The 15423-nt window shown below is 39.0% G+C and overlaps 1 protein-coding gene across 1 annotated transcript; it reads left to right on the forward strand.

The window, feature by feature from the left end:
- Positions 1 to 6074: 6074 nt before the first annotated feature.
- Positions 6075 to 8125, forward strand: LOC147620325 (uncharacterized). The gene is made up of 4 exons (XM_086772740.1): positions 6075 to 6169; positions 6272 to 6393; positions 6540 to 6747; positions 7417 to 8125. Exons 1-4 carry the CDS (start codon positions 6109 to 6111, stop codon positions 7932 to 7934), a joined length of 909 nt encoding a protein of 302 aa, XP_086628866.1. The 5' UTR covers positions 6075 to 6108; the 3' UTR covers positions 7935 to 8125.
- The last annotated feature ends 7298 nt before the right edge of the window (positions 8126 to 15423 follow it).

Raw genomic sequence — 15423 nt, forward strand, 5'->3', positions numbered from 1 at the left:
GATGCATTCCCCAATGTATTATCTATTTGTCAAGTTGCCCTTGTACAATGTTCCAGTATTGCAATTTGTGAAAGAGGCTTTAGTGCACGTACTGTGATAAAAGACAAGCTAAGAAATCGTCTAGAGATAAAAAGTTTAGATGCTTTAATGAAATTGTATGTTGAAGGTCCTGATGAGGACTTGAGTGATTCAAAGTTTGCTGATAGTATAGCCTTGTGGGCTAGCAAAGCTCATCAACATTTATTCACAGCTAATGGTATTTGCTCATTGGTCTTGCAATAAAGTTTATAAGACATGGGTTTTATGCTGATTTTTTGCTTTGTAAACAACTAATGGCCGATGATGAGATATTGAAGTAATTGTGGATCCTAAGCTCACATGTACTTAGCATTTTTTTTCTTTTTGTTAAAGGTTTTTTTGTATATATGCTTAGCTTTTTTCATCTTTGTTTAGAGTTCTTTTTAGCTTTTGACGGTTAAGTTGTTTTTACTAGTTAGTGTTTATTTAATTTTATGAGTTGTGCTTTGTACTATTTTTTAGTTTTCTTACTTATATGTAATTTTTTTCATGTTTTTTCTTTCTTTCTTTCTAATGCTTTATATTTTATTATTATGTACTTCTTTTAACATGCTTGTCTAATTGTTTAGCTTAGCTTTTATCTTTCTTTCTTTTTATTATTACAGAATTTTTATAAATGTATGCATTCTCTTTATGTGTCTCTATTGCTTGACTTTTTCTCATTATTCTTTCATTTCTTTCTTTAGTAGTCTCTCTCTCGTTTTTAGTTTTACTTGTTACCTTTCAAATTGAAAAACTAAAATTGGTTTTTATTGTTTCGGCTTTGTGCAGAGACTTAGTGATCTATATACTTCTCTGAGGCCACACACACACACACACACATATACATATATATCTTCATATATAAGTGTGCGTGTGTGTGTGTAGAGCTAGTTGTTTTAGGGTGTTTCAACTTTCAAGTAAGAATGCATAATGATACTACTTTATTATCATCGTGATTGGTTATGTTGAGTTTAGGAAAGTAAACCCCGAAAGTAAACCTATCAAATGAGTTGCCTTGCAGGTTTGTATAGTATTGAAAGTACTTTGAGTGCTTCAAGTCTTGGTAAGGACTCCTGTATACCTCAATCTTCATCCTCTAACTTGATAGGCTTGGCATCTGTATGTAGTTCTTAAGGATATCAAATTATCTTAGAAGTATAAGTAACATAGTTTTATAGAATGTGCATGCTTCATTGTGAATAGATAAACTTTTTCAAATGCATGTACAGGAACCTTTTCTCTTCAAAGAGCAATGGTGCTTAGCAACAACCACTAAACGTTTACGGAGATGTCATACCAGGATTGGAAACATGCTTGCTTGCTTCTTTCAAGTATGATTTCTAGTCTCTTTATTTCAACTATGTGAAGTTGTATCAATGGCAAAATGCAGCATCTTAAGGTTTAAATGTTATAGCACATATACACTATGAAATGCATATTATGATGGTTTAGAAAAGTCGTAGAAGGATAGCATATTTAAGTTTAAATTTTATAGCACATGTACATTATGAAATGCATGTTATGATGGTTTAGAAAAGTCATAGAAGGATATGGTCCTCCTTCTTCAAGTAGCAAGAGGGACTGAGATTCTTCATTCTTGTATGAAGAGGATCATGCCGCCCAAAATTTTGAAATACCTGTTCAACTTGTAGCGAGGAGGATTCATGGCCGGTTCATTAAAAAAAATTTCCAGAACCCTGCTCTACTTCTTCCTATCACCCTTGGGAGCTACTATTCGTGGGCTATTGGTTCCTCCCCTTCGATTCATTGTGCTGTGAGACAACTCGCCTTTATGAAGCATTTTACACGCAGCATACGAGCTTCTGTTGGCCACCTTTCTTTGCTTTTGTTGCCCAACGCAGAAGCACTTATCCCTTTCGCATATTGCCTGGCCTGCTATGCGCCCCCTCTTTGGCCTTTGGATAGCATTTCCTCTCTACGCTATGCCTCTCTGTTTTCGCTATGGCTGCTCTATCACCCGGCACTTCTTTCCTTGTTGTGCTTATGTTTGGCTGTTGAGCCTCTCCCAGCCCGCTCTTCTTTCCTTACTTTTGGCTAATGCTGCTTCTTTTGTGTTCACTGAGATGCTACCTACTGTTGTGCAAGCGACCTAATCATGCTACACTTTGCTCGCTTACTAAGATGCTTTAATAAGACTTATGTAAAGGCTATGATAAGACTTATCTTAAGGCTTATTGGCACTAAGATTGTTGGCAGCAAATCACCAAGGCACAATATAGTGCAACAAAGTGATGATAACAGACGGTTGCAAACAAAGTGATGATGACAGACGGCTGCAAATAAATCGACGAGGGTAACAACCCTAACAAGAAAAACCCTAATATTAATAAGAACACTAATCACTTGCTAATGAAATCTCTAATCTTTTCTTGATAAACTGAACCTAAACTAGGAGAGCTATACCTAAGCTCTGATACCATGTTGCGAATCATGGATCAAGTTCTCCTAATGATAAAATCACTTTCTAAATAGACACTAATCCAAAATACTTAAATATGATTAATCTAAGGTGGATATAATCTAAGTGAACTCATGTGATGATAAGTATGTGTTATAGACTCAAGCATAATTAGGTTACAAGATTAAGATTTATACTCATAAAGAGGCTTGAGATGTGTGCAAGTGATATGATTTCATTGCTGGAAATGGTCCCCTTTTATATGAGGAGGTACACCCTTAGGCTTGTACAACAATGTGGGATGAATCCCTTTGATCATGTGGCTTCATGCTATGCTTTGCACTTTCTTGGCTACTCACCTCACTTCCTACCTCTTCCTTATGCTCTTTGGCACCACATTTCTCAACAAAAATCACACAATGTAACTCTAACCCTACACTAGAACACATTTCCTCAACATTTAACCAAGGATTTGCAAGGGAAATATAGAGTGGGAAAAATTAAAGGATCATTTTTAAAAAGAAAAATAGCTCTACTCTCTTATCTCATCCAAGACAAGCTCAATCCCTAACAGTGGCACCATTTGTTCATGTCAAGAACCTTCTTGCTCTCTAGCAACAAGAAGGAATCATACTGCTAGTGGGTTAGACCACTTATCTTGGATCATGGAAGTCCCTTTGGAGAGGCTAAATAAGCCAAGAGGTGTGTTAATCCCTCTTGTTTAAGCCCTTCCTCTACTCTCTAATCAACTAAGCAATCCTTCCTAAAGGCAATGGTTAAGCTAGGAAGCTTGAACTACCCTCTTCAAAAATCATACTCAATCATTCAAGCAAGCAAGCATACACACTCCATATACCATCAACACACACAAGCATGCACACTACAATCAAGCAAGCAAGAAGGCGAGATATTAAGAGAAGAAGAAAGATTTGCACTGGAGAATTGACTTAACACGCACCTTTTTTAGTGAAAACACATGTGCACGTGCACACACACACACACATGCATGCACAAAATTATCACATTTCATATAGAGAGAGAGAGAGAGAGAGAGAGAGAGAGAGAGAGAGAGAGTATAACACTGGTTGGTAGCCTCTTTTGTGGAAGCATGATCATGATGATCGTGAGAGATTCACAAATCGGGAAGGAGGGAGAAACCATTTCGATATCGTAGCATTTTTAGAAACCTTGTCCTTATTATGGTTTTAAAAATCTTAGCAATACTAAATCCCTTTTCAACTAATTAATTGATTCATCTTTTTCAAAGAGGGGCCCTAATGACTATAAAGATAGGAGATCTACCTCCATGGAATTTTATTCAGTCGATAAATATTCCCATGGAATTAATTTTCCATTTTCTAGCACCATTCTCGCTAATCTTGTGTATGATGCACGAGAGAGAGAGAGAGAGAGAGAGAGAGAGAGAGAGAGAGAGAGAGAGAGAGAGACTCTTATTTGCGAGAGTGAGAGTCGTGCTCTATTTTTGGGATGTAAGTAGAGATGTTGCCAACAACAGAGATGGAGAGATATGCTCCCAATTGGCCACATAGAGATATTTTTCTGAGAAAGAGAAAGAGTGGTATGATGATAAAATAACAAAGTGGAAGTAATTTAGAAAGCTACAAGGAGTGATTCAAATTGTTTGCTAAATTCAAGTGTGCTAAAGATTTTTAAAGTTACATCCCTAATCAATTAATGAACCTAGTTTTTCATCGACTTTGGTCCTTATTCAGTAGACATATTCACTCCATAGGTATTAATTAATTAATCAAGCTCAATAGGACTTGATTAATTAATTATTACCTTAGTGTAGTCTAAGGTATTAAACCTTAGTGTAATTTACTAAGTTAGTCTAACCTCTTGCTATTAAAAATTGTTTCTCTCAGCCTTTGTCTCACAAAAATAAATCACCCACATCATTCGTGTACCCATATCACTCTTTGAGAGATCGCATTACCCACATCATTTCTCTCTCATGCATTAGCAAAAACAAATAAATCATTTTAATAAAAACATGCATGTCTCTCTCAAACATCAATGCCACTTTGAGACTCTCTCTAGGATCATGGATTTTCCAGACCAAAGATGCCTAGGACTTTTTCTTCTGGAGCTCCACGAGCACCATCCCAAATAGCTCTCATTGACTTCTTCCAAACTAGAGCCTCGAGAGTAGACCCCAACCTCTAGGCTAATGCAGGAGCCCGATTGAGAGGAGTGACATTAGACAGAGCCACTGAACTATGCAGAGCCTGATGCCCCTGACATAGTGGCCACCACCTAGCTCATGTTACCTCAAGAGGATCAGAGCCATCGTTTCCCATCAGCGCAGGACTTTCTCCCACCGGGCTGAGCCTCACTACATTGGATACCATGTTGCAATGCCCTATGCGAGATATTCTTGGTTGACGTTGTAGTGCCCTATGCGAGATATTCTTAGTTTTACTTTCAGTACCATGATGATGTGTTCCATGGACATGATGTAACGTTTTGGTGTCATAGGTCATTTTGGCCTTTTGAAGACGTTAATACAACTCTCTCTCTCTCTCTCTCCAGTGGGGCAGTGCCCCGGGTGTGATGTCTCAACCATGGTTTTTATAATTTATGGAACTATCAAGAAGGCTCACGTGCTCCAAGGAAAGGTCTAGACATCTCTACTTTGCCACCTTATTCGACAAGCACTTTATAAAAAATAAAGCCTCTCTCCTAATGTTCAAAACGATCTCCCCATACACAACACTAATTAATTAATGTAAAAAAACTTTTGGGACCCAATATATTATTTAAAAAAATGTTTTAGAAAATCTAGCTCCATAATTATTTTTTAAAATCGTTTGAAAATCCTATGGAAGAAAAAATTTTAAAACCACAACCATAAATCATCATCCCTCGTTGATGCTCTCCCTTCTGGCCTCCCCTCCTAGGGGGCTCCTCCCTCCTAAAGCACCTCGACAACATGCCAACCTCCTGCATCTCTTAATGTCATTACACCTAATGAAAGGAGGCAATGAAAAAGAAGTCCCTTCCCTAGTTCACATCATGACAAAAAGGCAAAGCCAAGCCACTCTGCTACCCAGTCATCACACATAGGGGGATTCGGCATCACTTAGTTGCCATCCTCCGTTTGAAGCTCCACACAGAGAGAGAGAGAGAGAGAGAGAGAGAGAGAGAGAGAGAGAGAGATCCACCTCTAATTCCAACAACTAAGAGAGGAGAGGAGGCGTACAAACTTGAAACATCGCCTTAGTTGGTCCGTTTAATAAAATCACAGCCTTAGACTATTAAATCGGTCTGTTTCTCAATCTTAGTTGGACCTATTTATTAGTCTCCTTCTTTTTCTCATTAATTAATTGAATTTCTTTTTTAACTCATTGTAGGTCCCCTATTTAAGTTGAATATTAATAATCATGCATGGAGAATCTAGGTGATAACGTCGCGTATAATATTAACCTTAGAGAATCTAGGTAGAGCGAGTGAAGATCGATAACGTCGTGTTTTATTTGTTTTTTTTTTTTTCGCCCAATCGTCACCTTCTCATGAATCCATCAGTCTCTCTCTCTCACACACACACACCCACCCACCCACGCACACACACAATGGGCTCCGCCGCCATCAACCCGGCCTATCAATCAATGGCCGGCCTGCTTATAATAATCACGTTGTTATTTAGTGACAGCATCAATGCGGTTCAAGGTAAGGCTATTCACCTGCAAACGCAGGGTGCGTGAATATTGTTTGGCGACTGAACGCAGAAAAACGATAATTGCGTGTTTAACCAAAGCGTGCTGTGGTTAGGGAACTTGGAGTGTGAAGAGCTGCCAGTGGAGGACTGTGCATTCGCAGTGGCTTCATCCGGAGCCAGGTGCGTGCTTGAGAAGCATGTCAACAAGAATGGCAGAATCCAATACAAATGCCAGGTTAGTCATATCTATCCATTCTAATCATAAACCCTAATTATGCCATTAGGAGAAAAAATCATTAACCCAATGCTAATCTTACGTTACAATAATACGTGAAGAAAGTGTTAATGTGTATCTAATGATGGCTTGCGTTCTTAATACAGACGTCAATTATAATGGCGGAGAGGGGCGCAGTAGAGTGGATCGAGACAGATGCATGCATAAGGTCATGTGGGCTCACGAGGCTCTCAGTTGGCCTCTCAAGCGATGCCCTGCTAGAGCGCCCCTTCATCAGAGGTATCTGCTCCACTAGATGCAGAGGCCATTGCCCCAACATCATGGACCTCTATACCAAACTTGCGGCTGAAGAAGGTAATTAGTCGATTTATCAGCTTCATTTAATACCTTCACTTTCCACCATAATCAAGCAATCTTGCCTGCATTTCTGATAGCTAAAAGTCCTAAAGGTTTGTATAGTGATGATAAATAATTACCGAGTCTCAGGATTTCCAGGTGCTAATATATAATTGCCTAATTAGCAAAGAGCCATTTATGAAATATTAATCCAGGTTATGATAAATCATTTGCCTGTAGTGACAACATCAATCCATTAAGCTAAGGCACGAAATTTAATAGATCAAATCCATTAAGTCAAGACAACAAAGAATTTGTCATATGTTAGTGTCATGTTAGATATGTCAATCACGATAAGGAGAAAAAAATGTCACCTTTTTTTTTAATTAAAAAAGGTGATTTTTTATAATCAAGTCATATGATTATTGAAGCAAGTAGAATGTTATTATACACCATGTAAGATACATAGTACACATGGGGAATGAGTTCAAACACCAAGACAGTATCAATTAGGCCCATCATATGCCTAAACTGCTTTGTTCAACAAACTCATATTAACACTAGGAAAATCCCATGATCAAAATGCTTTATCTTGCATGTATTTACAAGATTAGAGCAAATTTATCAATTCCATGCTTAAAGCAATACATATTCACTAAGAGAAGCTCACTATGGCTATTGATGCAGGTGTCTATCTACCAAACCTTTGTGATTCTTTGGGAGCATCTGAGCCACACAGGATGCAAATGGGAGCATCTACAACAATCACCACCCCCAAACAAGAGCTCATAAAGGGCAAGCTCTCCAAAGTGCAATCTCTTCAAGAGGATGGAGGACATGATGTAGAACCACCATCCTCACATGATGTAGAATCACCATACCCATTACAACCCCCACACGAGGCACAATCACCATATATAGAACCCCCATATGAGGCAGAATCACCATACTCAGAGCCCCCAAATGTCCCACCATACTCATATACCCCATATGTTCCACCATATTCAGAGCCTACATATATCCCACCATACTCAGGGCCTCCATATGTCCCCCCACCATACTCAGAGCCCCCTTATTATCAACAGTCCCCACACTACTATGGGGAGTCACCATACCCAAATATTCCACTCGATCCCATTTATACTCAGCCTGAACCTACATTGGTTGCACCCAACCTTCCACCTTCATATTTCAATGGTTACTAACATGGTTTGCAACCAAAGAGAAGCTATTGGAAAAGTCCCAGTATGAAACTCCACTAAACTTCTTTTGTTATAGCTCACCAACCTTGATATATATGTACATGAGAAATGCATATTGCTAGCATGTGAAGCAAGTTTTCTATGCATGGTTTTGTCGAGAAATGTACATGGTGACATATGAATGACATTGTTACAATATGCTAACATACAAAGAAAGTATTTCATTACATTTAATATGTGCAACGATTCCACATTTGTACTATGCCATAGTTATCTCAAAATCCACGTGCACATTGTTTTTGCACTAGTTTTCTCAGGATCCATGAGATGATATAAAATATATTTTTAAAATATACCTTTTACCTATATACAAGTATCATGGTATACAATTGATATTCATCCCCTATAAGATATGTTTCCCTAACTATTGATGAACAATATATTGGCTCCTACTTATTGATGGACAATATATTTGTGTAAAGGTAATTTTAGACATTAATAAGCGTGAGAAGAAGGCAATTTCAAGTCAACATGAATCATGATACCCTATATGGATAAAATACCAACATGACCTGCATGGCAACCATCGGCCCAGGAAAGGGAATGTAGCCCTCCCAACCCATCCATGCAATGATTACATTACATTTTATACACATTTAATATGTGCAATGATTCCACATTTGTACTATGCCATAGTTATCTCAAAATCCATGTGCATAATGTTTTTACACTAGTTTTCCTAGGATCCATGAGATGATATAAATATCATGGGGTATAATCAATATGCATCCTCTATAATATTTTTAAAATATACCTTTTACCTATATACAAGTATCATGGTATACAACTAATATTCATCCCCTATAAGATATATTTCCCTAACTATTGACAATATATTGGTTCCTACTTGTTGATGGACAATATATTTGTGTAAAGGTAATTTTAAACATTAATAAGCGTGAGAAAAATCCAATGTCAAGTCAACATGAAATCATGATATACAGTTATTGAATAAAAGACATTACCACTAAACTTTTGTGCAAGCTAAGAAATAATTGTGCAATATTATTGTCAATGAGAACATGTTTTGTTACTTTTTTAAAAATGCATTTTCTTTCAAAAAAGAGAGCCTAAAGTGCTACTTTTCATTATCCTTTAATATTCTCACCTAAAAAATGATTAGATGTATTAATTCAAAAGCTATTACTCTAATATCATTTCTTAAATTTTTGTTTAGCATTTTCTTTAGAATAAGAGAGCCTTAAATGCTAGTTTGTTAATATCCTCTCTCAAAATTATGTTTAGATTTCTCAAATCAAAATGTATGGAGAGGCTATGGTATTCTAGTTGGTATAAACATAACTAGTGTAAATAATACCAACCTAACAAAGCCAGATTGAGATAGAGTACTTGGGGTTGGTGTTGGCTTTAGTCCTTATCTCCTACCCCATGCTGCCCACAAGCTTTAAAACTACATGCAAAAGTGATATCATCAAGAAAAAAATCCTTATAATGCATCGAATCTACTGAAATTCCTTCTATTGCATTTACCAAAACTCTATAGTGTCATCTATCAAAGCAATCCACACCATAAGCCCTTTAATGACAACTTGTCAAATCTTTCTTTTTTTTGACTCCAATGTTCACAACCACATTTTGCATACATATTTAGAAGCCTTTTTGAGAAGCATAGACATCTATATCTCTACCTTTTTAGCCTACGCACTCCCTACACATTGCATGATGATTCCCTATGTATGGGTTGTAATTCATATGCTTTCATTTATAGCAACTTGATGAGTATATATATACTATCCAACTACCTAGATGCAATTTATCCTCTCTCTTGTTCAAGAACAACCCAAAAGTTATGCACAAGCCAACAGAGAGCTAATCCTTCTTGGGACTACCCAATCATGAAACTAAATAGTCTATTCTTAAGGGTTTCTTGGAGCCAGGTCTGGACCTTCCTAATGTTTGGAGTATTTTGAGTGTTGGAGGAACTAACATACCCTAGGCATAGTACATTAATACCATAGGCGGATTCACATTGATGAACCACAAAGATGCAATAAGGCACATGTTGTTTTAGATCTTCTTTGTAATTACTATATATATATATATATATATATATATATGTGTATATATATATATATATATGTGTATATATATATATATATATATATATATATATATATATATATATATATATATAGTGCTCATTGTAAGAGAGAAGATTCAATGTAATATAGATGATGATATGGTTTTACAATCTATTTCCAATTATGTCTCAATGCTACTCTGTGTATTTTGTTGTATCTTTGTTTTGTGTACAAACCTCAATAAGTGTTGGGGTTGACTCCCAACACTTTTGGCAATCCTAGTATTTTTATCATGTACTTATAGTGGACGATGGCATGGCAGCTCTCTTGGTGAGAGGCCATATTCTTTTCAGATAATGGTGATCGCCGCATTGGAGCCTCTACGTCATGTCCCTAACGTTCCATGACCACCAACATGCCCTAACATAGGAGGAGACCCGATGCCACAAAATAACGGGTGGACCTGTGGGCGGATGAGTGCTAGCTACAACTTAGTATGATGAGGCGGATCAATTTTTTGAATTCACTAGTGTTAGTATGATGAGGCGGATCAATTTTTTGAATTCACTAGTGTTAGTGTGCAACCCAATTTAGGTGGAACTCCTTGTTGAGATGAGGAAAGTCAATCCTCGGATGACATGCCAGATGATGATGTTCTACTTGTAAATCCTCAGATGATGATGTTTTGCTTGTAGATCCTCGGATCATCACTGCAAACGTATTAGTAACCGGCTGCCAATGTATTAGTAATCGGCATCCTCTTGGAAAATCTGGTAGGGCCAGCAACCCCCTCAAACGAATCAAGCTGTAGGGTTAGTTGGCGGTTTGCCACCTCTCCAAATGGTGCAACATCATGAGAAATGGAGTACCCTATCTTCAATTGGAAGCATTCAGAGGATCCTAATACTTATATGAGTACTTTGGAGCGTCGATGGTGCTCCAACGGCAATCAGGATTATGTAGAAAAATTTCACACTCACTGTGGGATGGGTGAATGCAGCCAATCACCCATTCAATGAGGTTATCGATTGATGGTTTGTACACGGCTTGTAGCCAAAGCCATATCAAGCACTGGCTTTGATGGATTTAAGCAATGTTGGTTTTGATGAGTGGTGGAGGTAGCAGTACATTCAGAACGGGCACTAGCGATGGATTTACATACCAAAAACAAACACAAAAGTAAGAAGAAGGCACAAGAGTAAAAATCTGCAACATCCTAACAGTGGGATGGATTACGCTTTCAAAGATTTGGAGGAATTCTCAGATGACGATCAGCTGAAGTACAAGCACTGGCTGAGAACGGAAAGCTAGCAAGATAGTCGAAGAATGGCTAAAAGCAGTTTTGGCCAAAGTGACTGGGGACAGTACTTGCGGAGTCATCTGGATCTGGGGGCCAACCCAAAGTCTAGTGTGGAAAATGTTGCAAGCCCAGACATTTGAAAGAATACTGCACAAAAACTTGCTATTGTGCCATTTGAAATCTGATTAATCATTCAATTGAGTAGTGCTACTATGATAGCCACTATGGAAGGCAACCCCCAAACTGCACGAATACTCAAACATAGAATGTGGTGCCTATCCAAACCGTTATGCCTCAGCCGATCTTACCAATATATTAACCAGTAGCATTGAAAACCACCGTTGTTGGCAGTAGTCCCAACCCCTCACCAGCCATTCAGCCAAGGCCGAGGAAATCCACCACGAAAGGTATACCAGGGATTGCACAGGGGACGTGGCCTTGGCTCCCTCCTCGATCTTTCCTTTGCTCTTATCTAGTAGAGTGTTAGTGGTGGCAAAACGGTGGCCAGCTTTGGTCTCCATTGGAAGTGTTACGGTGCAGTGATCTTGGGGGCAGGGATGTTGCGCGTTGGTAGTCGTGGTAGCCAGATGTTCTGATTACCAGGGTGTTAACGAGATTTTTGGGGACCCACTAGTAAGTAGTGGTTGTCTGAGGATGGGGTGGGATTTGTCGATGGCATCGTTACGGTGGTGGATTATGCCGAGAGTTCTCCCTGACCATGCAAGTTTGCAGTTACTTTGGTGGATGCCGACGTGAGGTTTGGGTAGTATATCGGTGTGTCAGAAGCTTTGGGGTCTGAGGGGAAATATGGGAACTGCGGGGGATCCATAGGGTGGTAGCACCCTCATAGTAGCCTTGTCCGATGAGGACCTGCTTGGGCACCCAATAGTGAGTGTTGGTAGATCGGGTGGAACATGGGTGAGATGTTGCCTGGTTGGCAATCAGTAGTGCTAGCATTGTTAGCAAGGTGAATAGCATCATTGACAAGGTTTGAAGTGTTATAGAGGAGGTATTGTGGGATGGGGGATCTTGGTAAAGGAGTGGCCTCTTTTTGCGTGGCACGACTCTATCCTTGTCAGTAAGTAGGAGAGTTGTGGTTCGTGAAGAGGATTGGTCACCTTATGGAGATAAGATTGGCGTCTCCAGCTCTTTGTCTGTTATATAAGGATAGTAACTTGCCCTGAGGTCAGTTGTAGCATTGCCATCCTTGCATAATCCAAATCAATATGACACCAGTGACCCATCCATCCTCTTTCCAAAAGGATTTTTGGAAAGAGGTCAGTTGTAACGTTGTCATCCTTGTGTCCCAATCAATATGACACCAATGAACCATCCATCCTCTTTCCAGAAGGATTTCTTCTTGCATCATCCCTATAGGCATGACATATAACTTTCCTTCCAAGGGATTATTTCCAATGTGAAATAAAATTATAAAAACGCCTAAGCACTTAACGGAATGCGAAGCGACTGTAGTGACATGGCCAAGGTGTGGAGTAAGATTGGCCTCTTGAGAGAGTCCCATGTGTTAGACATTAAATTATGGTTAGCACATCTATCAAAACAAGTGCTAACTTTTGTGTAAAACTTTTCCGAGCGATCATTGCTAACCACCCACAAACGGGTAGGTTTCACTTCCCAGTCCTCTTCCTCAAGGTCTACTACTACCTGAGCCATGTTTACTATTTGTTGGCCTCTAAGTTTCCCTTGTCGTTCCTTGGCTTCACGTCGTGCTCTTTTTTTCATCTCATTCTATTTTTGTTTCTCCTCCTTTTTGAAGCAAGTTGCCTTCTACTTGAGCGATCTATAGTAGCGTCATAGTTTGCTACCATTGAAATAATTGGCCATCTTGACACCGTTAGAGTTTCAATGTACACTGCACCCAATGGGGTTATTTCGGTCATTAGGAAGGGTCCTAGTCCTCTATATTTAAGCTTTCTCTTGTGATTTTTGTGCTTTAGAGAAGGAAAATGTCTCCCCTCATTCATCTCTTTGTCCTTGATCTAGTCACATCAAACCATTGCTTGTGCCTTAGTTTTTCAACAATGATTCCATACACAACCCTTAGATGCATTTCATCGAGTTTCTTAAGCTCAAAGAATCGATCGCTCAGAACATTGTCGATGAGTCTTTCTGGTACGGCTACCCTTAATCTTGGCACCAAGAATTCCATAGGCATAACTACTTTAGTTCCATACGTTAAGATGAAGGGTGTCGTGTTAATGGCCACTTTATATGTAGTGCGATAAGCCTAGAGTGCAACTAGCAATTTTTGTTCCTAGTCGTTTGTTTGCGACTTGTCTCTACAATCTTGGTTAAGATGGCACATAAGGTCTTGTTAGTGCTTTCTCTTTGGCCATTGGCTTGGTGGTAATAGGGTGAAGATTTATGGTGCATGACCAAGAATTCTTGTACAAAACGGTCTCCTACCTTGTAGGCTCTGAAGTGTTCAAGAGCTTGTTTGGTCTCCTTAGCTTTAGCACTTTCATCACTTGTTCCTTTTTTTTTGGTCTCCCGCTCGAGTTGCACCAACTTTTTGTTTCGTGTTCTACATGTAGATCTTTTGGGGTTTGGATTGGGAATCGGTTGATTCTTCTTTTTTTTATAGTCGTAGTGTTAAGTGGAATGAAGAACTCATCAAACTCCTTTTGCCACACTTGGCAGAAGTAGGAATGTGCATTAACAACTTCCACATATCTCAGCCAATGCTCTTCAAATTCTATTGGGAAGATGTTAGCTTCCTTTCCTATGAAGCCATTTGTTTTAAGGATCTTGCGGGTAGGTTTTTCTCATTAACGGAATTACCTCTTTGATGCTCACAAGTTCCTGGCTTGTAGCATCGAGCATACATGTGGCATTAAGCATGTAGAGGGATGTGATCTCTTGCCCGTTAGCCTAGCAAACCTTGTACCCGTGCGTTTTAAAAGTATATCCATGGTAGCAAGGATGTGCATCAAGTTCTCCAAGTCTTTTGGCTCCAAGAGAGGAGAGAATTCCATGGTATCCCATTCATCATCTAATGTTTTATGGCATGTGTGTCATAAGTGTACTATTGTAGATCTCGCAGTACTCGCTGAATCTTCTACCAAGGGTCCCCCACTCATTGGATGGAACTTCCAACAACAAGTGCGTAGGCTAACCTTTAGCGTTTGGTCTTTTTTTAAATGTAAATGTGATCTGTGTCCCAGTCATGGATCATCCTAGTTTCTCCCATAAAGATTGTCCTAAGATGTAAGCATAGGAAACGGGATGCAGGCCAAAGTTCATCACCACAAAGGTGTGTCAAAAAATGGTTTCGAGAATCTTAATCTTCAAATCCCACAGAATCCTATGGGCTTCAGGGTGGCTCCACCAACTAGTTTCACAACCAATGTAGTGTCATCCATATAAGGTTTTCCCTATTTTTCCCAGCATTATTTGGTAACAATGCTCACTTTGGCCCTACCATCTAGGATGGCAGTGACTTGAAGTTCAGCAAAAGTTAGAGGCAATGCTGCATTGAGTTCTTATCCTTCAAAATACTACCATAACTTATTCACACAGACCGTAGGAATGCCAGTAATTCCATCTAGTTCTATGGATCCTTCCTCGTCGATCTCATTGGAACTTTCTATTTTAGCATGTTCTTCCACTCCTACTCCAAGCATTCCTTCCATCCAATCCTTCAAATCCTTCCATAGACTTGGGCTACCTTGAAGTAAAGTGCCAATGGGATTCTCGACTTGTGAAGACAGAAAGGAAGAGAGACATACAATATCTCTCGAAATGGGTGTAGGTTTGTGAATCTAGTCATTCCTATTCATGATTAGATTTTTCAAGATGAACTTGAGTGTCTGATCTTCTTGGGTGGTCATCCCTTAGATTCTTAAGATCACAACAACACGGTCCACCTAGTGCAGGACTATTGTGGTTTTTGGGTCTACCTCTCGAGGGAGATTCTCAAGGGGGGCTTGGTGGTTTGTTGGGACCTCTGTTAAGTTTGTGGGCTGCCTCAATTGGTTTTACATTAGGCATAGGGGAGCTTCTTGCAGTTTTAATTGTTTTGAGGTTTCTCCTCCAATATATAATAAAGCTTAACAATCCTTGACTAACT

Source organism: Cibotium barometz, chromosome 32, assembly GCF_041138505.1.
Source record: "Cibotium barometz isolate CiBa-2024 chromosome 32, ASM4113850v1, whole genome shotgun sequence".
NCBI classification, from domain to species: domain Eukaryota; kingdom Viridiplantae; phylum Streptophyta; class Polypodiopsida; order Cyatheales; family Cibotiaceae; genus Cibotium; species Cibotium barometz.

Bases quoted from the DNA above. Each gene is read 5' to 3' on its own strand.
- LOC147620325 (XM_086772740.1), top strand. From the start codon at position 6,109: ATGGCCGGCCTGCTTATAATAATCACGTTGTTATTTAGTGACAGCATC. The intron at 6,170-6,271 runs GTAAGGCTATTC...TGCTGTGGTTAG, and splicing joins CAGCATCAATGCGGTTCAAG to GGAACTTGGAGTGTGAAGAG. The intron at 6,394-6,539 runs GTTAGTCATATC...TTCTTAATACAG, and splicing joins GAATCCAATACAAATGCCAG to ACGTCAATTATAATGGCGGA.